The sequence below is a fragment of the Pipistrellus kuhlii genome, unplaced genomic scaffold (assembly GCF_014108245.1).
Source record: "Pipistrellus kuhlii isolate mPipKuh1 unplaced genomic scaffold, mPipKuh1.p scaffold_m20_p_16, whole genome shotgun sequence".
NCBI lineage: Eukaryota > Metazoa > Chordata > Mammalia > Chiroptera > Vespertilionidae > Pipistrellus > Pipistrellus kuhlii.
Window position 1 is genome coordinate 9,462,120 of NW_023425471.1, and position 26,104 is coordinate 9,488,223.

General features: G+C 43.8%; 2 protein-coding genes and 1 non-coding gene across 6 annotated transcripts in view; 1 reads left to right on the forward strand and 2 right to left on the reverse strand.

The window, feature by feature from the left end:
* APOO (apolipoprotein O) overlaps window positions 1-3,608 on the reverse strand; it is a 55,449-nt gene extending 51,841 nt beyond the window's left edge. Inside the window, exon 1 of one of the 4 annotated variants that reach the window (XM_036439686.2) lies at window positions 3,347-3,608. In XM_036439686.2, coding sequence (XP_036295579.1) covers window positions 3,347-3,355 — 9 coding nt within the window. In that variant the 5' untranslated portion in view covers window positions 3,356-3,608. The remainder of the gene's footprint in view (window positions 1-3,346) is intronic. The other 3 variants (XM_045582326.1, XM_036439685.2, XM_036439684.2) reach the window with 3 other exon arrangements.
* A 122-nt stretch (window positions 3,609-3,730) lies between these two features.
* CUNHXorf58 (chromosome unknown CXorf58 homolog) overlaps window positions 3,731-26,104 on the forward strand; it is a gene marked incomplete at its 5' end in the record, with an annotated part of 44,044 nt that continues 21,670 nt past the window's right edge. Inside the window, 4 exons of the mRNA XM_036440082.2 lie at window positions 3,731-3,867; window positions 10,821-10,920; window positions 13,843-13,937; window positions 14,352-14,463. Of these exons, the coding sequence (XP_036295975.1) occupies window positions 3,731-3,867; window positions 10,821-10,920; window positions 13,843-13,937; window positions 14,352-14,463 (444 nt within the window). The remainder of the gene's footprint in view (window positions 3,868-10,820; window positions 10,921-13,842; window positions 13,938-14,351; window positions 14,464-26,104) is intronic.
* On the reverse strand, window positions 15,628-15,796 carry LOC118720287. The gene has a single exon (XR_004988386.1). It is a non-coding gene; the product is annotated as a U1 spliceosomal RNA (small nuclear RNA).

Here is a 26,104-nt window from a genome sequence, read left to right on the forward strand (position 1 = left end):
GACCCACAGGAGTCCACCCTGCCTCTGGACTTTGTGAGATAACTTGCCTATTTATTTGTTTAATATATTTCATTGATTTTTTTACAGAGAGGAAGAGAGAGGGATAGAGATCTAGAAACATCGATGAGAGAGAAACATCTACCAGCTGCCCCCTGAACATCCCCTACCAGGGATGTGCCTGCAACCAAGGTACATGCCCTTGACCGGAATGGAACCTGGAACCTTTCAGTCCGTAGGCTGATGCTCTATCCACTGAGCCAAACCAGTTTCGGCTTGCCTTGCTATTTAAACAATCAGGTTTTCCCAGCTGAAAGTACCCTAGCATAGCCTGTCCTTCTCGAAAGTTTCCTCCCTTAATTTTCTAAACTTCACTGTTTTGTGCTTCTACTTCTCCAAAGTTGCTTCTCCAATATCCGTGGCCTCCCCTCTTCCTCTGCCTACTCCTTGTATTCTGGTATTCTCCAAGGTTTCTTGCATCTTTTCTACTCGAGCTACACGTTTGAATCATTTCAGCTCACTCTGGATTTCCCTTGGCACAGCAGTACTAGTTCCTGGCATTGCCCCCAAGGGAATACCAATGCTAATGTTCCCCAACTCATCCAACTCAGGAAGTCCTACTAGCCTTTCATAAGTAAACTTAAATGTCTCCTCTTTTTATACATATATATATATATTTTTTTTTATTTTTATTTTTATTTTTATTTTTTACAGAAAGAAAGGAAGAGGGATAGAGTTAGAAACATCGATGAGAGCCGAAACCGGTTTGGCTCAGTGGTAGAGCGGCGGTCTGCGGACTGAAAGGTCCCAGGTTCGATTCCGGTCAAGGGCATGGACCTTGGTTGCAGGCACATCCCCGGTAGGGGGTGTGCAAGAGGCAGCTGGTCGATGTTTCCCTCTCATCGACGTTTCTAGCTCTCTCTCTCCCTTCCTCCTCTCTGTAAAATATCAATAAAGTATATTTATTAAAAAAAAAGAAGAAGAAAAAAAAAACATCGATGAGAGAGAAACATCAATCAGCTGCCTCCTGCACACCCCCTACCGGGGATGTGCCCGCAACCAAGGTACATGCCCTTGACCGGAATCAAACCAGGAACCCTTCAGTCCGCAGGCTGACGCTCTATCCACTGAGCAAAACCGCTTTCGGCCAAACGTCTCCTCTTTGAAACCTCTCCTAAAATTCCCATGGGTTCCTTGCTTTTTTGTGCTAGTTCTTTGGCTGTCTGACGAGCCCTCTGGACCCCTTCTCAAAGTAATGCCTCTAACTGCATAAAACGCTAATTATATTGCAAGTTATAAAAACTGTAATGTGATGTGGGAAAGTCTGGGACTTGCATTGGTTTTGGACTTCTACTGGTGACAGGTACTGCTAATACTACTGGGACTTGTTGCTATAGCAGCTTAATAAAGTAATGGCTCCTACTGAACCACACCTCCTTATATCCATGCTCTTATGGAGTCCCCCACCACACTGACTCTGGGGTTGGTCATGTGACTTGTCTTGACATCAGCAAATGTGATGCAAGCCAATAAGTCTGTACATTGAGACCTGCCCTCTTGTAACCCAGCAACCCATGGGCTCAAGTTAGGCACATTGAGGAGTGCCGCGCCCCCAGACATGGGAGTAAGACCACCTTGTATATAGCCACCAACTGAATTCATCCGCTGGCACATGCCAGCAAAACTGCCCGGCCAACCCCCAGTGAGAATAACTCAGTTGTTTTAAGGTACTGGCTTGCAGTGGATCATTCTCCAGCAATACATAAATGACACAATTATCTCCATTCATAATAGAAGTTGCTAAATTTCAGAAAGTGGTGAAAAAGAGTATTTTCCCATCAGACATCAGGGACTCCCTAGATTCTATCCAAACACTTTTGAGGGGATGAGGACCAATGGTTAAGAAGCCCTGATTAGCTGAAACCGGTTTGGCTCAGTGGATAGAGCGTCGGCCTGCGGACTGAAAGGTCCCAGGTTCGATTCCAGTCAAGGGCATGTGCCTTGTTTGCGGGCACATCCCCGGTGGGGGGTGTGCAAGAGGCAGATGACCGATGTTTCTCTCTCATCGATGTTTCTGACTTTCTATCCCTCTCCCTTCCTCTCTGTAAAAAATCAATAAAAAATATATTTTAAAAAAAGAAGCCCTGGTTAGGCAGAATAGATCTTGCTCTCCCTTTTACTACCACACAGTACATTGTTGATACCCATGTAAACTGATCACAGCCATATCCTTTGTCATTGCAGCCCTAAAGCTGAGCTGAGCTTCTAGCACATAATAGGTAGGTGTTCAACACAGAGTAATCAAATGAATGCAAGTTGCCTGGGATCTGCCATCCTGATTAAACTGTGAGCTGCCTGAAGACAAAATAAAAGTGAATGCTTAGATGGTAACTCTATGTGCCAGAAACCCTTCCAAGTGCTTTGCCCTAACTTATAACAACCCTATGAGGCACACGCTATTCCAATTTCACTAGTAGAAAAACAAGTACAAAGAGGTTAAGTGACTTGCTCAAGGTCACACAGCCGGGAAGTGGCAAGGCCAGGGTAAGAAGGCAAAATCTATTATTCTGATTTGATAGCCTATATTAATGCACCCAAAGCACACTGCAGGAGCTCAATAAGTTTTGAGCAGTATTTCTGAAATTTCATTAGCATTATTTAATGAATGTTATGCTTTTTGCAGACAAATTTCTGGTACCTTGTGATCTGTTTTTCAAGATAGAGACTATCATTTATTTTTTTAAATAGAATAATAACTGTTAAAATGCAGATTTTGGATAAAAGTTTTCACTGTACAAATCAATTTCTTTCAAAGGACACGAAGTTATAAAATGTCAAGAAAGAGGTCGACTTGTCCACACTAAATAATGTTCACTAAGGAGGGGAGCAAAACTCCGGCTTCCCCCCTCCCCCAACTTCTCCTAGGCCAGCGACCCCCACATCCTTCTCAAGAGGGTGGCCCTCCCCCATTCATACACAAGGTTCTGAAATCTGACCCTGCCAAGCAACCAAAGCCGAACCCCGCAGAGCCCCGAGTTGGCCTCATTCTACCCACAAACCCAGGAGGGCACAGCGGGGAGAGGGTGGGTACTTTGGGGGGTACTTTAATTTTTCAAAGTGTTTTATTCACGAGAATACGACCCAAATGGCCCCACCCACCCTCCCCGGAGTCTCACGCCTCCGCCCGGCAGCCGTTGGCTCCGAGCGGACAGGTGAATGAACCGCGGCACCAAGATGCAGCCGGCCCGGAGGCGGGAAAAACCTCAGGGCCAGTAGGCCTGGTCCCCAGAGAGGCTCCGGGACACCGGGAGGGAGCGGTGACAGATGTGACCCGGCTCCACGCTCTCACCTTGAACATGTCGCTGGCAACGGCGGCTCTGGCGGGGTCACCCCGACCTAGGCCCCGCCCACTAGAACGAGGCGGCTACGGCAGCCGGATAGGGCCCTGATTCTTCCTACCGCCAGACGGCCGCGGAGCGGGTGGTTGTCTTGGTACAGCCAAGTTGGTCCCGCGAAAGTTTAGTTCGGAAGCGAGGATTAGAAGCGACGTCGCTAAGCTGCAGCGCGTCGCGCGTCGCGCGTCGCGCGACCGGCGCGCTTAAGCCCGCCTCCCGCAGGCTCCGCCCCTGAGCAGGTGGTTGCTAGGCGACCAGAATGCGCCTGCTCAGTGTGGGAGCGCAGAGGGAGGCGCAGGATGCCTCGCGGCACTAGGACGAGGCTTTCGCCGTCCTGATTGGATGCCCGGCGGCGTGGGCTGAGAATCTTGTGCGCGAGGCCTCCGGGCGAGGGCGCCCGAACGGCTCGGGAAGCTCGGAAAGCCTCGGACCCGGAACCGCCGACTTCGGGGCGCCTGGATTTACCTCTCAAAAGGTTTTTAGATATATATATATTTTTTTTACCTTGGCTGGAGTTTCTGAGGTCTTAAATAAGGTGACCAGACGTCCCGCTTTGGGCGGGACAGTCCCGATTTTGAACAATGCGTCCAGTGGCGTTTTAAAGAATCGGGACTTTTTTTTAAAACGCCGCGGGACAAATTGTTAAAAATCGGGACGTCTGGTCACCTTAGTCTTAAACTAATTTGCTATGTCCTTTCGTCTCTAAAGGCCCTAACCTTTTGTTTTCTCTTTGATATACTAAGTGCATGCCCTTCACTGGGAATCCCTTAATACTATAGTAGAAATAAGTAATATCCTATGCACAAGGATAGTAAGCTCTCACACGGCGTTTACTACGGTACGTACCCAGTTCAGCCCTCAACTACTTACACATACTTATCTAATCTTTTGGACAACCAAAGTAGATGGGCATGATTGTTTTTCCCAACCTAAGAGATGATAAAACTGAGGCACAGAGAAGTAATTTGTACAAGGCCACACAGAAGGAAAGTGGGAAGCCAGGATCAAACCTAGTCTACCTTTAAAACCTGTGATCTCACACAAATAATTGGTATAATGTGTCATAATGGGGCGGGGTGTGTGTTCATATTTTATCCTGTGTTTCATGCTCTAACCCCATAGAAAGTGTAAAGCCATCCAGGCAGCCATCTGAAAGATGTGGGAGGTTTGTGTGGTGGCATGTCACTGCCCTCCAGTCAAAGACCACTGGGAACACCAGTATAGTTTAACAACTTGGGTCTATTTCTCATTGCTGCAAGGAAAACGCACACTTTGGGACACAGTGGGGCATCTCAGTAAGAGGGTGTTAGAAAGATTTATTATAGGACTTGAGCTTTGGGTGATTTGGGGGGTAAGTTAAAGGAAACGGGGCTTTGCTCTGGATTGGGTATGGTTAGGAAGCTAGTGTAACACCAAATCCCAGCTGTGAGTACCAGGCCAGTTCCCAGATGTTAAAGGCTATTCTCCTTCTGAAGTGAATTGTATGTTCCAAGCTACCCCCATCCACATACTTAAAGAGAAATATTGAGAAGACTCTGAAGGCTCTGCATTAGTAGTAGAATGACATATAATAAAAGCCTGATATGCAAATTGACCATCACTCCAACACACAAGATAGCTGCCCCCAAGTGGTCAAAGATGGCTACCACAAGATGGCCAGCAAGGGAAGGCAGTTGGGAGGGACCAGGCCAGCAGAGGAGGGCAATTGGGAAGGATAAGGTCTGCAGGGAAGTGCAGTTGTCGGAGACCAGGCCTGCAAGGGTGGGCAGTTGGGGGTGACCAGGCCTGCAGGGGAGGACAGTTAGGGGTGACCAGACTAACAGGGGAGAGCAGTTAGGGATGACCAGGCCAGCAGGGGAGGGCAGTTAGGGGTGACCAAGCTGGCAGGGGAGGACAGTTAGGGGCAATTGGGCTAGCAGGGGAGCAGTTAGATGTTGATCAGGCTGGCAGAGGAGTGGTTAGGAGGTGATCAAGCTGACAGGCAGAAGCGGTTAGAGGCAATCAGGCAGGCAGGCAGGCAGTCGAATGGTTGGGAGCCAGCAGTCCTGGATTGTGAGAGGGATGTCCCAGATTGGAGAGGGTGCAAGCTGGGCTGAGAACCTCCCCTCCCCCTTGCATGAATTTCATGCACTGGGCCTCTAGTATGTATATAAAAATGTGAAGTATAGTGATAAATTAGGGCAGGAGTTTTTAATTTGGGAAGTATGTGAACTTGGATGGGGGAAAATTACAACTTGATTTTTACTAACCTCTAACTGAACTTTACCATTTCTTTCTATTATAGTGCAGGCAACAAACCACGGTAATATCAACGGTACCTGTGACTTGGTCATTAAGAGAAAGCACAGATGTCTTCATATCATGTTTTAGTCATGGAAGATTTCTTGAGATATCATTTCTACTCATTTACCACTTCATAAGTACAGTAGTGATTAGAACTCTCCTTTTATTAAGTGCAGAAAGAAGGCACATATTTCTGTAATTTGTTTTTTTTAAAATATTGCGACAATGATTTCAATATAATTGAAGTTTTCTGGAATCCTATATATATATTATGTTGTGCCTTTTTAAAAACATAGTTCTTAGCCTGCCGAAACCGGGTTGGCTCAGTGGATAGAGCTTCGGTCTGCGGACTGAAGGGTCCCGGGTCCGATTCCGGTCAAGGGAATGTACCTTGGTTGTGGGCACATCCCCAGTAGGGGATGTGCAGGAGGCAGCTGGTCGATGGTTCTCTCTCATCGATGTTTCTAGCTCTCTATCCCTCTCCCTTCCTCTCTGTGAAAAATCAATAAAATATATATATATTTAAAATAAAATATATTTAAATAAATTTAAAAAGCATAGTTCTTGGAAGGAGTCTGCCCATAGGGATTTACAATACCAAAGAAAAGATAAAGAGCCCTGGCTGGTTTAGCTCAGTGGATAAAGGGTCCCGGGTTCGATTTCGGTCAAGGGCATGTACCTTGGTTGCAGGCACATTCCCAGTAGGGGGTGTGCAGGAGGCAGCTGATTGATGTTTCTCTCTCATCGATGTTTCTAACTCTCTCTCCCTTTCCCTTCCTCTCTGTAAAAAAATCAGTAAAATAGATTTGAAAAGATAAAGAGCCCCTGGTTTAGTAGAAAAGACTAAGCAGTGACTAAGAATTTGGGAACTTCATCCAAACTGGAGTAATGCTTCAAAGGATAGAAAATCAGAGATGGAATCAGGTCATTTAGTACAGTGGTTGGAAAACTCATTAGTCAACAGAGCGGCAAACCGAGGCTGTGGCTCGCGAGCCGCAGTTTGCCGACCACTGATTTAGTACACTATCTCATTTTACCAAGTTGGGAACTGTGTAACTGAGAGTTTCAGGCAGCAGTCACCCACCGGTGGTCCACAGACCACTGGTGATCCATGAGGTCTGAAAGGTTGGCAACCACTGGTTTAAGGGACTTGCCCAAAGTTTCACAGCTATTCCGTGACAAACCCGGAGTGGAAATTTTTTAGACTAGCATGTGAAAACCCTTCACTCTGCTAGGCATTGGGGATTCCATAGTTAGCAATATGCCTCCTGCCTTCAATGAACTTCTTGGGATGACAGCCAAGAAAACAAATTATAATGCAATATGAGAAGTACTATAAAAGAAAAACATGTACAGCACTATGGGACCTTGAAGATCGGAGTGAGAAGTTCTGTGAAAAAAAATAAAAGATGGAAAACGAGAAGAGGCATCAGTTAGCTGGGGTCTTCAAGGATGACTTGGTGTTTGCTGCTGGCGGGGAAGTCATTTCGGGCAGAGGACATAGCCTGATCAGCAGTCCAGAGTTGTAAAACATTGACTGGTTTGGGCAAGAAGTTCCTGTTCTCACAGAGCGTAGCGAGGAATGCTGATGAAAGTTGGTATTTTGAGGTTTGAGAGAGAATGGAACTAGATTGTGAAAAGGCTGGAGTGGCATACTTGGGAGTCTAGACTTCAGCTTGGAGGAAATGAGGTGTCCCTGAAAGATTTTGTTTTATTTTTTAATAAATTTTATTAACTTCAGCCGAAACCGGTTTGGCTCAGTGGATAGAGCGTGGGCCTGCGGACTGGAAGGTCCCAGGTTCGATTCCGGTCAAGGGCATGTACCTTGGTTGCGGGCACATCCCCACTAGGGGGTGTGCAAGAGGCAGCTGATCCATGTTTCTAACTCTCTATCCCTCTCTCTTCCTCTCTGTAAAAAATCAAGAAAATATATTTTAAAAAATAAAAATAAATAAATAAATTTTATTGACTTCAGAGAGGAAGGGAGAGGGAGAGAGAGAGAGAAACATCAATGATGAGAGAGAATCATTGATTGGCTGCCTCCTGCTCAACCCACATTGGGGCTGGAGGCCACAACCCAGGCCTGTGCCCTGACTCAGAATCTAACCATTCATAGGTTGATGCTCAGCCACTGAGCCACTGTGGCCAGGCCCTAAAATATTTTAAGTTGGGGAGTGATAAGGTTGGGGTATTGCTCCAGAAAGTTAACTCCAGCTGCAGGGTGTACAGAATAGGAGGATGAAGAGCCTGGAGACAGGGAAACCAGTTAGAAGGCGATTGGATAGATCCCTTTGTCTTTCCCATATTCCTCATGATATTTTTAGTACACAAAGACTATAAACTGTAAGCAATATTAAGAGATACATGATGCCTTCCTTTTTAAGGGTTCTGGAATTAGTACAACAGTCAATGACACTTGAGTCTCATCCAAATAGTGTAATAATACAGATTATGATCTCAAATGCTTAATTTGTATACTTTCAGATTACTTCATTATAAGAAAAATGAGTAGTTCCTCAAAGATAGAGGCCACTAGTAATGAAAAATCAGTTCATCCAACGATGGTAAAAGGCCACCAAAAACATCCTTTTCCACGTACTAGAAAGACAAGGCCAGTACGACCGTAAGTAGCCAAATTTCGCCTTGTATCATTTTCCACAACTGGACAGTTTACATATGGTATTTACTTAGCTAACATCAAACACTTCTTTTTTTGTTGTTGTTGTTGTTTTTTAAATATATTTTACTGATTTTATACAGAGAGGAAGGGAGAGAAATAGAGAGTTAGAAACATCAATGAGAGGGAGTCATCGATCAGCTGCCTCTTACACACCCCCTACTGGGGATGTGCCCACAACCAAGGTACATGCCCTTGACCAGAATCGAACCCGGGACCCTTCAGTCCCCAAGCCGACGCTCTGTCCATTGAGCCAAACCAGTCCCGGCAAACACTTCTTGTTTTGTAAATTATAGATTTTTGTGTTTTTAAATTACTTTCGAACTGGGTAATTATTATAATTACTAGAGGCTCGGTGCACGAAACTTGTGCTCTCGGTGGGTGGGAAGGTCCCTCAGCCTGGCCTGTGCAATCCAGGAGCCCTCGGGGGATGTCCACGGATGAGGGAGCGAGCGAGCCTAAGCCGGCAGTTGGACATCCTTAGTGCTGCCACAGAGGCGGGAGAGGCTCCACCACCAGCTGTGAGCCCACCTCAGGGCCTCTGGCTGAGCGGCGCTCCCCCTGTGGGAACGCACTGACCACCAGGGGGCAGCTCCTGCATTGAGCATCTGCCCCCCTGGTGGTCAGTGTGCGTCATAGCAACCGGTCGTTCTGCCGTTCAGTCGATTTGCATATTAGCCTTTTATTACATAGGATAGTATTTCATAATTTATAAAGCATGTTAACGCACATCTCTTTGATCCCAACACAACCCTATAAAGCTGTCTTGTTATATTTTATAAATGAGGAAGCCGCAACTGGGAGAAGGTAGGTGGCTTGCAGAAGGTTAGACGGCTAATAAATGGCATGGGCTCGGAGCCAAAGGACTGTTTCCATACTCCGGGCCTTTTCCACTCTACACCTTGTAGCCTGCGTTTTGCCAACCAACAGTGACGCTATACAGGGAATACCTCTCTTTGTGCCTGTAGCCCTGTGGGGTTGGGAGGTTGGGGAGAAGGAGATCCCTGTGACCTGCCAGTGCTGGGATGTGAACAAAAGTAAAATAATTACCTGGCCTGACTGGGATGAACCTGGTTTAAGCATAGATCACAAAGGAGTTTCTTTTCTAGGGCTGGTCATCGGCTCTCAGGAGAGAATTGGGCCTGCTATAAACCTCAACAATTCCACATTGTATTTCCTTAGCACTTGAATTAGTTGGGCAGTGTCTTTTTGTTAATCCTCACCTGAGGATATTTTTCCATTGATTTTTATTTTTTTTAATATATTTTACTGATTTTTTACAGAGAGGAAGGGAGCGGGATAGAGAGCCAGAAACATCAATGAGAGAGAAATATCGACCAGCTGCCTCCTGCACAGCCCCCACTAGGGATGTGCCTGCAACCAATGGACATGCCCTTGACCGGATTCGAACCTGGGACCTTTCAGTCCGCAGGCTGAGGCTCTATCCACTGAGCCAAACCGGTTTCGGCTGCATTGATTTTTAGAGAGGGAAAGACAGAGAGATATATCGATGGGAGAGAAACACATCGATTGGTTGCCTCCTGCACGCACCCCAGCCAGGGCCCTTGACCAGAATTGAACCCGGGCCTTTTGGTCCGGAGTCCAACGCTCTATCCACTGAGCCAAACCGGCTAGGGCAGTTGGACAGTGTTTTTAAGAACTAACTACAGCAAAAATCATTTTAGGTCATGGATGTTTTTAGAAAACAAGTTTGTCTCCTCACACATTATTATAATATATATGCCTTTTGATGATAAAATTTTAGCCAGAATGATTTTTTAATCTCCATGAAAATCTTCTCAAGTATTTCATATCCTCATTCTAACTACCCTGTTTCCCCAAAAATAATACAGTGTCTTATATTAATTTTTGCTCCCAAAGATGCGCTAGGTCTTATTTTCAGGGGATGTTTTATTTTTCCATGAAGAAGAATACGGTACACATTTATTGTTAAATGAAAATAAAGGAAATTTATTACCTCTTTACGGTACGGTAGTACGGTAGTTGTCAACACAAACCAGACAAACTGTGAATCCTACAGTATCAAGAATTTACTCATTTATTCAATGACAATCATGTCATCATCTTCTGGAACATCATCATAACAATCCAATCCTGAATTTCCTGGTGAATTTCTTGTGACTCCATTTCTTTCAGAATCAGTGGACCAAATCTCTCATGTTTAGCCTAGGGCGGCCTTATTTTCGGGGGGATGCCTTATATTTCACTCAGAAGAAAACCTGTAAGTAGGTCTTATTTTCGGAGGATGTCTTATTTTCGGGGAAACACGGTAGATTCAGCAAATAACCAGTTCCAAGAACCACATCTAACTGTTCCTTGTTAGGTCAGTTTTAGGGTGGGAGTGGGGAGGTGCCGAAAAGAGGGAGCATTAATTCAGAGTTCCCCAAGATTTTAGGAAAATGAAAACAACTTCACAAATCTTAACCTCTTTTTTTTTTTCCTCTCAGATCTCGTAAAGATATTTCAGCTCTAAAGATACAAAGAGCTTGGCTATCTTATATGGACAGGTCAATATTTCAACTCCTAAAGCATATAATTTGTGCAGCAGTATGTATCTTGCTTTCTGTTTTCTCTGACAGATTTAATTACTTATCAAGCTAAAGTATCTGTTAACTAAGGATAAAATATGTAACTTTTTCCCTCCTATTTAAATCTAATATTAAGGGTTCTGAGATTGCTTCTTTGATACGCGCTAAATGAATATTTCTGGACTTATTTTAACATAAGTGACTATTATTTCTTGCATGTTAGCCTTTTATTACATAAACCCACATATTTTTTAATATATTTTATTGATTTTTTACAGAGAAAAAGAGAGAGGGACAGAGAGTTAGAAACATCGATGAGAGAATCATCGATCAGCTGCCTCTTGCACAACCCCTACTGGGGATGTGCCCGCAACCAAGGTACATGCCCTTGACCGGAATTGAACCTGGGACCTTTCTGTCCACAGACAGACGCTCTATCCACTGAGCCAAACTGGTTTCGGCCACATAATATTTTTAAATTCAGTTTATTTGAAGATGAGAGACAGTGATCGCCCAACAATAAAAATCTCAATTAAAAATGCCCTTTTCACCCTGGCCAGTGATTTCAGCATCACCAAGGGTTTCGGGTTTGATTCCCAGTCAAGGGCATGTGCCTGGGTTGCAGGTTAGATCCCCAACCCTAGTCCAGGTGCATGTGGGAGGCAACCAATCAATGTGTCTCTCTCACATTAAGATTTCTCTCTCTCCCTCCCACCCTCCCCTCCTATTTCTCCCCTTCCCTCCCTCACTCTCTCTAAAAGTTAATGGAAATATCCTCAGTGAGAATTAACAATAAAAAGGAAAGAAGTGCCCTTACCTTCCACCTAGCAATTTCACTTCTAGGACTGTTCTGTAATCTATGTACCGTTTCACTGCAGTCTTATTTGTAATAGCAAGGAAGGAAAACCATGTAATGTTCATCAATTATATGGTTAAGTAAAGTAAGTGTTGGTGCTTTCATAGTGTTAAACCTCAAAGCCTTGCATGTAATTCTGCAGTGGAAAGATAGCTAAGATATTGTGCTAATAAAAAAGGCAAGTGCAGAACAGTATAAATAATAAAGTCCTATTTGAGTAAAATGAAATGCATTGAACAACTCTGTCAACCCAAGCGGAGTAGTAGAATTTCCATCACACAGTACCAAATACTTTCCTAATAAAATCACCCATGATTACAGTAGTCTATTATTAGTAACTAGAGGCACGATGCATGAAATTCGTGCAAGAGTAGGCCTGCCTTCCCCTGGCTGCAGGCACCGGCTTCCCGCTGGCAACTGGGACCCGGGCCTCCCTCCACCCCCTCCCCCCCCCCCCCCCCGGCAGGCACCCAGGACCCAGCTTCTTCGGGAAGGTTGTCCAGTCTAATTAGCATATTACACTTTTATTATTATAGATAGTCATATTAAGGGAATTTTAGCCCCTTTGAAAAAAATCACAAAGTCTCAGCACTGTATACACCTGTTCACCATCTGACTCCACAGACATGGTTGTGATGTCAGTGACCGCAGAATAATTCAGAGAAAACCCACCCAGGTCAACTTGTGACATTGCAGGTTCATTGTCCATCATCTTCACATATGGAACTTGTATTTAAGTATGATTATTCTGGTTTCGTTATCATTTTAGATTCTTTTAGTGACAGAAAGAAGGAAATTCATTTTTTTTTCGTGTTATCCTAATACTTCAAGTTAATACCTTACATTAAAAATGCTTTGTCATTTTTAAATCCCTTTGGCATATATTTGTATGTGATTGGCATAGGCATAAATGTTGGACAGGGTCATATGGGGAGAAGTGGGGGCTTTAAAGTCAAACAGGTTGAAGCTTGAATCCTGGCTTCCCCACTTACTACCTGTATGCCTTTGGATAAGTTACAGACACTCCCAGTGCCTCAGCCTGCTCATTTGTAAAATGGGAATGATAATCCTACCTAATAAAAGAGAAGCATGCAAATTGACCACACCTTTGCCACACCCACCAGCCAATCAGGGTGAACATGCAAATTAACTCAATCAAGGTGGTGGTTAATTTGCATATCCAGGCCAGAGTGAAGACTGAAGACAGCGCTGCAGAAGGGAGTGAAGCTGCAGAGAAGCAAGCAAGCAGGGCGGGGAGAAGGGAGGGAAGCAGGCGGGGCAGCGACCTCAGCAGGAAGCCCAATTGCAGGAATCTTCCTGCAACAGGACTCTAGGATTCAAATAATATTGCTGAGTTGTAAGGATTAGATGAGGTTATGTGTATAAGGTACCTAATGTAGTATGTGGAATATGAAAGTGCTTAAAAGCTAGTAACAGTACTATGATCATCCTCATTTACAGTGATTCATTCAATATCAAATATTTTGAAGCACCTGCTGTGTTCCAGGTGGTGGGAATACAGTGATAAAGAAAAAGGACACTGCCCCTACCTTCATTAAGCTTGTACAGTCTAGTAAATGGTTGGCAAACTCATTAGTCAACAGAGCCAAATATCAACAGTACAACGATTGAAATTTCTTTTGAGAGCCACATTTTCTAAACTTAAACTTCTCCTAACGCCACTTCTTCAAAATAGACCCTCCCAGACACATTTTGGAAGAGCCACATTCAAGGGGCCAAAGAGCTGCATGTGGCTCGCGAGCCGCAGTTTGCTGACCACGGGTCTAGTAGAAGCTAAAAAAGGAGTTTGTAGTTCATTACAGTACATTGTGAGAAGGGCTAGCATAGGGAAAGAACAGTGCCTGGGATCTTGAGGAGGAACACCCCCAAACTTGGAGGCCAAAAGAGTGAATCACTAACTCCAGGCCACCCGGATGATAAATGGAGAAGCCAACTCTAGAGCCCAGTTCTTCAGAACTCCCGAGTCTGGTCTACCGTTCGCTTTATCATGCCGCCTGTTATTTTCAGTAAATTGCAACTGGGCAAGGTACCACCTTCCATTTATAGCACCATCGTCTATTTCAGGAATATTGTCTGACATATGATATACTGAAGAATGTGAGCCCCTTGGAGGCTGAGTTTGCTAAAGATCGTGGCATGAACTGTAAAATTAAATTCAGGTAATGTTTCTGTGCTGATTTCTTTCAAGAAGTGCTGAGCGAATATGAAGACATTTTACTGTAGAAATGTGTTTTAAGCCCTCATACCTTCTCAGTATATAACTGCAAAGTAAATAGGTTTTTATTTACATTTATTGTGAAAAGAAACTGAGGCATGGTTCTTGAGCCAAAGTTGCCTTGAGAGTAGCTCGTGTCCCATGATGTGCCCAGCCTGCCAGATATGAGAATAGTTGTGAGCATACACACCTCCTAGGTGTGGCTCTTTAATCTCCTGTAATCCATTTTATTACCAGTTTGTTCTAGCTCTGGTATAGCCTTTATCCTACATGCAGGAAACTATCTTAACCACAAGGGGGAGCCATAACTGACTCCCAAACCTGATTCCAAATGACACATTTTTGGTCTTTATTTCAGATTCAGTGGTGAAAAATTTCCACCTTTTATTGTGTATAAAATTTTTCTACATACTGGAGGCCATGGCTACAAGTATTTCAGCGGAAGAAATACGTTAAAGCTGGCAAGTAAGGTAATGTTTCACACTGTATATTTTGTTATTTAGCTTCTTACACATCTTAATATCAATAGTATCTGGATTGCACTTAACTATACAGACTATTATTTCACCATTAAACATCCCAGCATGCAGTTAGTATTTTCTTAAGCATATGTTTCAAAGTGTGTCTGGTTATTAGCTAAAAAATATTTGGAATGATTACTTATATAAGGCTCTAGAAAATATACACCATTATTCTTAATATTAAATTTTTGGTTTGTTAAGACAGGGGTAGGTTAATAATAACTATAATAATTAATAATCAATAAAACACCTTTTAAATATAGTCAATAAATATACATATTTTAAATATAATCAATAAGATGTATTTTTATTGATTTCAGAGAGGAAGGGAGAGGGAGTGAGAATCATTGATCAGCTGCCTCCTGCATACCCCCCACTGAGGATCGAGCCCACAACTTGGGCATGTGCCCTCACCAGGAATCGAACTATGACCTCCAGGTCCACAGGTTGACCGTCAACCACTGAGGCACACCGACATGGAAATTTAAAAAAAAAAAAATTTAAAGAATAAATTCTCTGTTTCGCATATTCACAACTGTAAACCTACTTTTGCCAACCCTGTAACGGACTAAAGTGACCTATTGGTCAGTGCTTTAAAATTATTCATAACCTTTGATTCAATTTTGTCTTAATAGCAGTTTATCGTTGTTTCTTCAATTCTGGTAGCATATTTAGAAAAAGCCATGCTGGACTATTGGAAATGAACTTTTAAAATATTTATCCTTTTTTTTTAAAATCTGCGTTCTTAACTTTTAAGTTTCATGAATATTCACCAAAATTGTCTGCAGCATAGGGATCACCTGAGGATCTTGTTAAAGATGCAGTTTCTGATTCAGTAGATCTGGAGTGGGGCCTGAATCTCACCAGCTCCCATGGATCACACTTTTTTTTTTTTAATCCTCACTTGAGGACATTTTCCCGTTGATTTTTTTAGGGAGAGTGGAAGAGAGAGGGAAAGACAAAGAGAAACATCCAATAGTTGCCTCCTACACAAGCCCCAATCAGGGCCTGGGCCAGGGAGGAGCCTGCAACCAAGGTTTGTGCCCTTGACCAGAATCAAACCCGGGACTCTTTGGTCTGCAGGCCAATGCTCTATCCACTGAGCAAAACCAGCTGGGGCCCATGGGCCATACTTTTTTTCTCCCCGCCTCCCCAAATTATGCAGTCAAGTTCCCCACATTTGGGGTAGTCCCAGGTGTCAGCACATCCGGAGTGCAATGGATAAGCTTACCCTGGGAAAACTGCCTTCTTGATCATGGTATCTCCCCTGCCAGTGATGTATGTTTTATTCTGTTGACCCTTATATAGCTGTAATTGAGTTTTAAAAAATAAACATTCTAATATTTAGCTTTTTATTGTTGTTGTTGTTAATCCTCACCTGAGCATATTTTCCCCCATTGATTTTAGAGAGAATGGAAGGGAGGAAGAGAGAGAGAGAAACATCAATGTGAGAGAGACATAGATTGGTTGCCTCCCACAGGGATCAAACCTGCAACGAAGGTACTTGCCCTTTACCTGAATCCAACCCGACGCTCTAACCACTGAGAAAAACCAGCTAGGACTCATATTTAGCCTTTTATAAACCATAAATCAAAGGTTCTTTTCCTGCCAAAACTGGTTTGGCTCAGTGGATAGAGCGTCAGCCTGCAGACTGAAGGGTCCCGGGTTCGATTCCCGTCAAGGGCATGTACTGTGGTTGCGGGCACATCCCCAATAGGGGGCGTGCAAGAGGCAGCTGATCAGTGACTCTCACTGATGTTTCTAACTATCTCTCTCCCTTCCTCTCTGTAAAAAATCAATAAAATATATTTTTTTAAAAAGATGTATCCTATTTAAAAAAAAAAAAAAAAAAAGGTTCTTTTCACCAAGACCGGTTTGGCTCAATGGATAGAGCGTCGGCTTGCGGACTGAAGGGTCCTGGGTTCGATTCCGGTCAAGGGCATGTACCTTGGTTGCGGGCATATCCCCAGTAGGGGGTGTGCAAGAGGCAACTGATTGATGACTCTCTCTCTCATCGATGTTTCTAACTCTCTGTCTCTCTTCCTTCCTCTCTGTACAAAATCAATAAAATATATTTTTTTTAAAAAAAAAGGTCCTTTTCCTATTGCCTTCTGGAAGTATTTTACATGAAAAGTGTGGGCCACCTGAAGTAATCAGTAAAGGCATAAATTAAGGATAGAAGACCACACAGCCTGGCAGTTTCTGATCAGCTCCAACATGTGTACCATTTCTTCTCCCAAGAATATTAGAAGAGGAAAAGAGACTGCTTTTCTCTGTTCTCAGGCACTGTCGGAGAAAATTTAAGTCCGTTTCAGAAATGTATCAAATGGATTATGTGTTTTCATATGGAACATGGTGTTTCAGAAACATTACTATTTTTCATGTACAGTATATAGGAGGACTTCCAACACAAAAGTGGACGTTTACTTTATGTGCATACCACATTTATCTACAGAATTAGCTTAGAGTTGGCCCTAGAAAACAGCATCAGTTGCTGCTTTTCTGAGGTTACATAATGGGGCCTTTCCAGGAACTGCAATTCTCCTGGGTCAGCTCCTGGAGGCCCCTACTGTCCCCAGGCTGGAGCGCATGAGAACGTTGGACGCCGTGACTGGAAAGCACTGTGTGTACATTAAAGCTTGTAAATGCTGTATAACAACTTCAGTTTTTATTCAAATTACAAAATCACTGTTTTTAAAAAGGATATAGCATAGTTGTTTTTTCAAAAAGGGGAAATGTGCCTTTATGGCTCCTCTGTACTGCAACTTTCACTCGCCTGATGATTAATGTTAACAGTTTGCTTTGTAGCCTTCATGTTTTTCTTTCTTTCTTTTTTTTAATCTTTATTGTTGAAAGTATTACATAGGTCCTCCTTTTCTTCCATTAACCTCTTCTAGCCCGCTCCCATCACCCCTTCACATTTTTCCCATAAAAATACACACACATGCCGAAACCAGTTTGGCTCAGTGGATAGAGCATCGGCCTGTGGACTGAAAGGTCCCAGGTTCAATTCTGGTCAAGGGCATGTACCTTGGTTGCGGGCACACCCCAGTAGGGGGTGTGCAAGAGGCAACTGACCGATGTTTCTCTCTCATCGATGTTCCTAACTCTATATCCCTCTCTCTTCCTCTCTGTAAAAAATCAATTTTATATATATATATATATATATATATATATATATATATATATATATACATACATATACACACATATATTTATTTTTTAATACACATTCAGATATTTTTTAAAAAATATATAGCTTATTGCTTTTTTTTTTTTACAGAGATGAAGAGAGAGGGATAGAGAGTTAGAAACATCACTGAGAGAGAAACATCCATCAGCTGCTTCCTGCATACCTCCTACTGGGGATGTGCACTCATCCAAGGTACATGCCCTTGACAGGAATCGAACCTGGGACCTTTCAGTCCGAAGGCCGACGCCCTATATACTGAGCCAAACCGGTCAGGACCACACAGATATATTTTTAAACATTTTTGTTCTTATTGTAAAAATGCAATCACATCATTCAGCTTGAGTTTTTCACTAAACATTATACAGGATTTAAATATATATTTTTATTGATTTTTTACAGAGAGGAAGAGAGGGGGATAGAGAGCTAGAAACGTCGATGAGAGAGAAACATCGACCAGCTGCCTCTTGCACACCCCCTACCGGGGATGTGCCCGCAACCAAGGTACATGCCCTTGACTGGAATCGAACCTGGGACCTTTCAGTCCGCAGACCGACGCTCTACCACTGAGCCAAACCGGTTTCGGCTATACGGGTTTTAAATGACGATGGCATACTCAGTTTGGAGAGCACAGTTTAGGGTTCCTGTTTCCCTTCAGTTCAGCTTCAAAACAAACTCTGGTAACACTTGGATTAATGATTGATAGAAGTGGAATTTTTCTCACTGTAAGTTTACTCAACTCCTTTGCTCTTTGAATGTAGAAATTGTGTCTTTAGCAAAGTGGCACAACTTCCTAAGTTGACTTATTTCTTAACTAGAGGCCCGGTGCATGAAAACTCATACGTTGGAGGGGGTGTCCCTCAGCCCAGCCTGCCCCTTCTCTCAGTCCAGCAGCTCTCACGGGCAGGAGGCTACCCGGCAATTAGGAGAAGGTGACGCCCCTTCACACCTCTGCTGCTGCCACTGCCGGCAGTGCAAGCCTCAGCTGGCTCTGGTTACCTGAGCCTCAAGCAGCCCTGGGAAGCTGAGCAGCCACCATCCAAGACTTGCCTGCACCTCGGAACAGCCCAGGGTGGCTAGGAGGCTGAAGGGACTTGGCACTGCCATCTTGTGGCTGTGGATGCCGCCATTTTTGAGGGCATGGCAGTCAATTAGCATATTCCCTCCTGATTGGCTGTGGGTGCTGCCATCTTTGAAGGCATGGCAGCAATTGGCATATTGTCTCTTGATTGGCTGTGGGCACTGCCATCTTTGCAATGCGTGAGGGTCAATTAGCATATTCTCTCTTTACTAGATAGGATATGAAAGAAAGAAGTCAATTTTAGTCCACTCAGATGTTTAATCTAAGTTCATTTATGAAGGAGGTGCGTTTCACAGGTGGTTGTTGTTCCAGCTTTTCTCTTGTTTTTGTTGCCATTTCTAGTTTCATTTCCTTATCTTTCATGTGTTCACCAAAAATAAGCAAAGACAAGTGAAAGAGTATAGAGTAGCCTAACAAACTTTGGAGAAGGGAAAGTTAGAAAATTTACACTACCTGATTTTAAGACTTAAAAAGCCACAGTAATCCCAGCAGTGTAGTGATAACATATAGACATGTAGATCAATGAGAGGGAATAGAGAATTCAGAAATAGACCTACCCATAGATGACGAATTGATTTTCATCAAAGGTGCCAAGACAGTTCAAATGATGCGAGAACAGTTGTATAGTTGTGTGTTGCCAAAACCGGTTTGGCTTAGTGGATAGAGCATCAGCCTGTGGACCGAAAGGTCCCAGGTTCGATTCTGGTCAAGGGCATGTGCCTTGGTTGCCTGCACATCCCCAGTAGGGGGTGTGCAGGAGGCAGCTGATCGATGGTTCTCTCACATTGATGTTTCTAACTCTCTGTCCCTCTCTCTTCCTCTTTGTAAAAAATCAATAAAAATATATATTTTTAGAAAAAAAATACACAATTGTATAGTTGTGTGTAGAAAAAAAAGAGAGATCTTATTGCAGTTACCTACTTCCATGATCTATTTTCAGAGCAATACTTATTTACAGAGGGTTGTCACTCTGGTTAGTTGACCAACTATATTTAGAATATTCTAAAGCCTTGTGACTTACTCAGAGTGTGGCCTGCTGACCTACAACACTGGCATCCCTTGGAACTTACTAAAAATGCAGACTCATGCCCAGCCGGTGTGGCTCAGTGGTTGAGCATCAGCCCATGAACCAGGAGGTCACGGTTCAATTCCCCATTAGGGCACATGTCCGAGTTGTGGGCTCTATCTTCAGTGAGGGGGTGTGCAGGAAGCAGCCAATAGTTTTCTCTCTCGTCATTGTTTCTCTTTATCCCTCTCCCTTTCTCTCTCTAAAGTCACTAAAAAATATTTTTCAAAATGCAGAATCTCTAGCCCTAGCCATGGCCAGTGTGCTCAGTGGTTAAAGTGTCAGCCTGCACACTGAAGGGTTGTGATTTCAATTCCCAGTCAAGGGTACGTACTGGAGTTGCAGGTTCGATCCCAGGCCCTGGTCAGGGTGCATGCGAGAAGCAATCGATGTCTCTCTCTCTCTCCCTCCCTCCCTCCTTCTTTCCTTCCTTTCTTCCCTTTCCCCCTCCCTCCCGGCATCCCTCTCTCCCTCTTCCACCTTCTCACCCTCTCACTGGCTTCTACCTCTCCTCCAGTCTCTGTAAAAATCAATGGAAAAAATATCCTCGGGTTAGTATTGACCAAAAAGCATAGACTCTCAGGCCCTACCCAAGACCCACTGAACCAGCATCTGCCCTTAACAAGATGCCCAAATGACATGGTCTGGGACCCCTCTGGGTAACTGACAGCTCTTAAACATTAACATTCACTAACTATTATTTTTTTAAATATATTTTATTGATTTTTTACAGAGAGGAAGAGAGAGGGATAGAGAGTTAGAAACATCGATGAGAGAGAAACATCGATCAGCTGCCTTCTGCACACCCCGTACTGGGGATGTGCCTGAAACCAAGGTACATGCCCTTGACCGGAATCGAACCTGGGACCTTTCAGTCCCCAGGCTGACGCTCTATCCACTGAGCCAAACCGGTTTCGGCCATTCACTATTATTTTAAATTGAAGATCCCATCTTTTTGAGGATTGTGTATTTATGTAAAAAAGAAAAACATTAATATGAATAATAACTATCCTTATTGAACACTATCAAGTATGATGTATAACACTTTATGTGCATTATTATTTAATTCTCACAAACTCTACAATGTAGATTCTGTTATTATCTTCATTTTAAAGACACTAGGTAACTTACCTAAGGCCTCATAACTAGAAAGTGAAGGAACTGACATCAAAACCCAGTGAGCCTGCCCGACCAGTGTGCTCAGTGGTTGAACCAGGAAGTCATGGTCAATTCCTGGTCAGGGCACATGCCTAGGTTGCAGGCTCGATCCCCAGTGTGGGGCGTGCGGAAGGTAGCCGATCAATGATTCTCTGTCATGATTGATATTTCCATCTCTCCCTCTTCCTTCCTATCTGAAATTATATATATTAAAAAATCAAAACAAAACAGTGAGCCTGACTTCATAGTCCATGCTCTTACCCACTCCTTAGTCAGCAATCCCACTAAACACGTTCTCTTATATGCCTGTGAGGAAACTGAAACTTACAGAGGCTTGTCAGGGGCAGAACCGAGACTTGAACACTTCTCTGTGTACTGGGCACATTTTTGTGGCCATTGTGGTGGTTTTATTAATTCTGAGCCTGTATCTAATTGAACTGTTTCAAACCAATAAACTGTCCCCGTGCAGAGACACTAGTTATTACTACCTTCGTGAATAAGAATTTCCAGCCAGGCAGGGAAGAGACTTGAGATGGTACAGTAACTTGATAGCCCAAGTATGGATCTAGGCCAGCAAGTAACCACAGGGATTGGGGAAGGGGGGGGGGTTCTGGGCCACATTGATGCCGGGTATCAGGGGAGGTGTCAAATTTAGAGATGCCCCCTTCTGACCCTCTGAGTCACCCGCTAAGAATGGAGCCTGCCTCTTGAATCTTAGTCTGATTGGTGGCTATGCCGGAATCCTTGCCTAGTTTTTTTTTGTTTTTTTTTTTTTTAATATATTTTATTGATTTTGTACAGAGAGGAAGGGAGAGAGATAGAGAGTTAGAAACATCGATGAGAGAGAGTCATCAATCAGCTGCCTCTTGCACACCCCCTACTGGGGATATGCCCGCAACCAAGGTACATGCCCTTGACCGGAATCGAACCCGGGACCTTTCAGTCCCCAAGCCGACGCTCTATCCATTGAGCCAAACCGGTCCTGGCTCCTTGCCTAGTTTTTTGTTTTATTTTGTATTGTTTTTTATTAACCCTCACTGGAGGATGTTTTCCGATTGATTTTTAGAGAGATTGGAAGGAAGGGACGGGAGAGAGAGAGAGAGAGAGAGAGAGAGAGAGAGAGAGAGAGAGAGAGAGAGAGAGAGAGAGAGAGAGAGATGTGCCTCTCGATTGGTTGCTTCATGCATGCATCCCAACCAGGGCTATGGATTGAGCCTACAACCAAAGTATGTGCCCTTGACTGGAATCGAACCTGGGACCCTTCAGTCTGCAGGCCGACGCTCTATCCACTGAGCAAAACCTGCCAGAGCTAGGAGTTATTTTATTTTTTAAAATATATTTTATTGACTTTTTACAGAGAGGAAGAGAGAGGGATAAAGAGTTAGAAACATCGATGAGAGAGAAACATCGATCAGCCGCCTCCTGCACACCTCCTACTTGGGGATGTGCCCACAACCAAGGTACATGCCCTTGACTGGAATCAAACCTGAGACCTTTCAGTCCGCTGGCCAATGCTCTATCCACTGAGCAAAACCGGTCAGGGCGTTAAAATATATAGATTTTTTATTGATTTCAGAGAGGGAGAGAGAGATACAGAAACATCAAGGATGAGAGAGAGTCATTGATCAGCTGCCTCCTGCTCACCCCACACTGGGGGTCAAGCTAGAACATTGCCTAGTTGTTACCCTTCCTTTTTGGGGCTGAGCTCTGCTTTCCATCTCTTTCTGTCTAAAAGGACTTTCCTGAATCTGGCCATACACGACAGAGGTATGAGAAAGAACATCCTGGCCACTGGAGGGCAAACTTTTTTCAAATCCTTGTCACAAATGAGCAGCAGGCCTGCTGTATACTGCCAGGCATAGAGAGTTTTGGCTGAGAGACTGGGATGGGCCTCACACAGCTGAGGCCCTGTACCAATAAAGAAACCAGGGCTTGGAGAGATTGGTGGTGGTGGCAGAGTGGAGTACAGTAGGGAGGAAACAACAAATGCCTTTTCAAGTAACTTGTTCTAAAATAAAATATAACTGTATCTAAAGAAATGTTCAAAGCAGAAGTTAAGTGGTTTTTCAGACCTGTTCAGTATATAACTATTTGCTTTTACCTTTAGAGTCACTGTCAGAATGGTTAATTAGGACGCTCAGAAAATTAATTGCAAGAAAGCACAATGGAGCCTAAACCGGTTTGACTCAGTGGATAGAGCGGCGGCCTGCGGACTGAAAGGTCCCAGGTTCGATTCCAGTCAAGGGTCATGTACCTAGGCAGCTGATCGATGTTTCTCTCTCATCGATGTTTCTAACTCTCTATCCCTCTCCCTTCCTCTCTGTAAGAAAGCACAATTGAGTTACGTGCCAATACTGCCTTTTGTTAGATGTAGAAAGAAACTAATGAAATGGAAAAGCAAAATAATCTGCCCAAAGGAACATTCTATCACATGTTTAGTAAACTATTTCTATCCCTTTAATTTACTGCCTTAGGAATAAAACTACAACCATTTGAATAAAGGGTGGGGCAAAACTAGGATGATATTTGTTCATATAAAAAATAATACAATAGAAACGAGGAGAATCCAAGATGGCTGCACAGGTAAACACCTAACCACAGCCTCAAACAACAATTTCAATAAAATACAACTAAAATATAAAATGGACATTACCCAGAACTACAGGAAAGTCGACTGACTGGAAATTCTACAATGAGAAGGAAAGAGAAAGCCAGAAGGAAAAGCAGAGGAACTGTAAAAGCCTAAGGTACGGAGACGCATTGCGCGTGCAGAGAGGAGGGGGCGGCTGAGTGCCTGGCTGGTGTTCCCTAGCGGGAAGGAGATAAAAGTTCCAGACTGTGCTGAACCCCAGATCCGACAGCACTGAGCCCCAGTTCTGGGCTAGACTCTGTGGACCCAGGCTCATACAGAGGGAGCCTGGGCTGTAAGGCGGAAACCCGGGGGAGCAGAGAAAGGAGGTCCCAGAGGCGTACACATTGCATGCAGAGAACGGACAGTTGGCTGTGCTGCTGGATTGCCCTGGCGGGAGGGAGACAGGGGCTTCAGACTGCTCTGAACCCCACTTCCATCTCCACTTCCAACTGAACTGAACCCCAGTTCTGGGCTCATTGGGGAGAGCCTAGACTGTTTGGTAGCAGGCGAAACTCAAGGGCGTCTGTCTCTCAGAGGTGCTTGCGGTGAGTACCGGGGGACCCTGGGGAACACTGAGACTCAGGAGACTCATAGGGCGGGGCTGACGGAAGACAAGGCTGTAGGCTCCACCCTGAAACTCTGTCCCATCCAAGCTGAACACAGAGACTTTTAAGGCTACCAACTCAGGGAAGCTGTGAAAATGCCGAGACAAGGAAACAGATCACAAACGAAAGAAATGGAGGACAAAAAGCAACTGGATATAGAGTTCAAAACCACACTTATAAGGTTTTTCAAGAATTTCCTAGAAAAGGCCGATAAAATAAACAAGACCTATGAGGATATGAAAAGGGATCAACTAGGAATAATAAGGGATCAACAAGAAATAAAGAATACATTCTCTGAAATAAAAAATAGTATACAGAGTCCTAATAACAGAATGGAAGATCGCAAGAATCAAGTCAAAGATTAGAACATAAAGAGCCAGAAGACACTCCTCCGCAGAAGCAAGAAGACAAGAGAATCCAGAAAGTTGAAGATAATGTAAGAAACCTCTGGGACAACTTCAGGCAAACCAACATCAGAATTATGGGGGTCCCAGAAGAAGAGAGAGAGCAAGATACCGAAAATATACTGAAAGAAATAGTGACAGAAAACTTCCCCCACCTGTTGAAAGAATTAGACTTACAAGTCTAGGAAGCGCACAGAACCCCAAACAAAAGGAATCCAAAGAGGACCACACCAAGACACATCATAATTAAAATTCCAAGAGCAGCCCAAGCCGGTTTGGCTCAGTGGTAGAGTGTCGGTCTGCGGACTGAAAGGTCCCAGGTTTGATTCCGCTCAAGGGCATGTACATTGGTTGTGGGCACATCCCCGGTAGGGGGTGTGCAAGAGGCAGCTGGTCGATGTTTCTCTCTCATTGATGTTTCTAGCTCTCTATCTCTCTCTCCCTTCTTCTCTGTAAAAAATCAATAAAATATATATATTTAAAATTCCAAGAGCAAAATACAAAGAGAGAATATTAAAAGCAGCAAGAGCAAAGCAGGTAGTTACCTATAAAGGAGCACCCATACAATTGTCAGCTGATTTCTCAACAGAAACCATGTAGGCCAGACGGGAATGGCAAGAAATATTCAAGGTGATGAATAGCAAGAATCTACAGCCAAAAATAATCTACCCAGCAAAGCTATCACTCAGAATCGAAGGCCAGATAAAGAGCTTCACTAATAAAAAAAAAGCTAAAGGAGTTCATCACCACCAAACCAGAATTATATGAATTGCTGAAGGGGGTTCTTTCGGAAGAGAAAGAAAATAAAGATAAAAATTATGAACAACAGCCAGGACCGGTTTGGCTCAATGGATAGAGTGTCGGCTTGGGGACTGAAGGGTCCCAGGTTCGATTCCGGTCAAGGGCATGTACCTTGGTTGCGGGCATATCCCCAGTAGGGGGTGTGCAAGAGGCAGCTGATCGATGACTCTCTCTCATCGATGTTTCTAACTCTCTATCTCTCTCCCTTCCTCTCTGTATAAAATCAATAAAAAATATATTTAAAAAATTATGAACAACAAATATGTAACTATCAACAAGTGAATCTAAAAACCAAGGGAATTTAAAAAAATCTGATGAACAATATTAATTGTTGAATATAATAGAATCAGAAGTATGGAAGGGGAGTGGACTGACGATTCTCGGGGAAAAGGGGCGTGGAGGGTGTGGGAAGAGACTGAACATAAACTGTGCACCTATGGATGAGGACAATGGGGGGTGGGGAAAGGGCAGAGGGTGGGGTGGGAACCTGGTGGAGGGGAGCAATGGAGGGGGGAAAAATGAGGAACAGTTGTAATAATATGAACAATAAAGATTTATTTTAAAAAATAAATAGCCGAAACCGGTTTGGCTCAGTGGTAGAGCGTCGGTCTGCGGACTGAAAGGTCCCAGGTTCGATTCCGGTCAAGGGCATG